General features: G+C 29.5%; 1 protein-coding gene across 1 annotated transcript in view; it reads left to right on the top strand.

Moving 5' to 3' along the window:
• Positions 1–1,057, top strand: part of PDE1A (phosphodiesterase 1A, calmodulin-dependent) — a 362,008-nt gene that overhangs the window by 288,236 nt on the left and 72,715 nt on the right. Inside the window, exon 4 of the mRNA XM_012651140.1 lies at positions 146–212. Within this exon, the coding sequence (XP_012506594.1) occupies positions 146–212 (67 nt within the window). The remainder of the gene's footprint in view (positions 1–145; positions 213–1,057) is intronic.

The raw sequence follows: 1,057 nt of genomic DNA, 5'->3' as shown, positions 1-1,057 counted from the left end.
GTTATCATTGTCCCTATAAAGGAAGTATGTAACTAATGGTAAAAGGTGAACAAGTCAAAAGTAATCTTTTCCCTCATATTTAAGAAATATCTGAAAACTTTGAGTAAGTGATTTTTATATAAACACTTATTTTTGTCTTGTTTAGGATGTACAGAAAATCCTTTCACCTGGTTGGTTTGGCATATCCAGCAGCTGTCATAGTAACATTAAAGGTGAAATAATTTCAATTATTTTCATTTTATGAAATAGTCATTTAAAAAAAAATCTTCTTAAAATGGTTGGGAGAAGAGAATAGGTCTTTACTGCTGCCTACATATTGGAATATAAAAAATATTCTAACCATTAACAAAACATATTGTGTTCCAAATCATGATGCATTATAGACTTAAATATGATTGATTTACACTAACAAACTATGTCAATGCATATATATGCACGTGTGTGTGCATACACGCATGTGTGATTTTTTTCTCCATGCTTTATTTAGGTGGATCTTGAATTCCATTTTGAGCTGGTACTAGCACTTATCAAAATGTATGTATTTTGTTATGACTATATTATGGAAGAGTTAAATGCATCATCAAAAGATGTTTTAGTCAACATCTATGTTTTAAAAAAATAAAACTTGTATAGAAGAAAATTATTTATAATTTTAAGTCTGAAAAATGCAAAATGTAAGATAAAATTAGGAAAGAGAAAAAAGTTCATCTCTCTCATCTTTGGCTTCTCCAGTGGCTGTCCTGTTCTAACACCCAATTGCAATACTACATTGTTAGAAATAACTAGAGTTGAAACTCTGAAATTAGAAAAGTTACTGGCTCACTTGTGTGTGTGTGTATTTGTACATTATTCCTAAATGTTATTTATACAGAGGCATTTTGTAGGCTTATCCTTTTAAATTCCTTATTTCTATCACCCAATTTGGTTGGGGAAATTTAATCTTATCTCCTATAAAAAAAGCTTCATAGTGGTTTTCTTGCATTTACCAAGAATTTAAAGGATACTGGCAACAGAAGATCTTGGGTTGCTTTATTTCTTATTTATTATATTCCTTTCC

This window comes from Propithecus coquereli, unplaced genomic scaffold, assembly GCF_000956105.1.
Source record: "Propithecus coquereli isolate 6110/MARCELLA unplaced genomic scaffold, Pcoq_1.0 Scaffold35, whole genome shotgun sequence".
In the NCBI taxonomy this organism is placed as follows: Eukaryota; Metazoa; Chordata; class Mammalia; order Primates; family Indriidae; genus Propithecus; species Propithecus coquereli.
The sequence above is the reverse complement of the archived record's forward strand: the minus strand, read 5'-3'. Positions and strand labels throughout refer to the sequence as shown.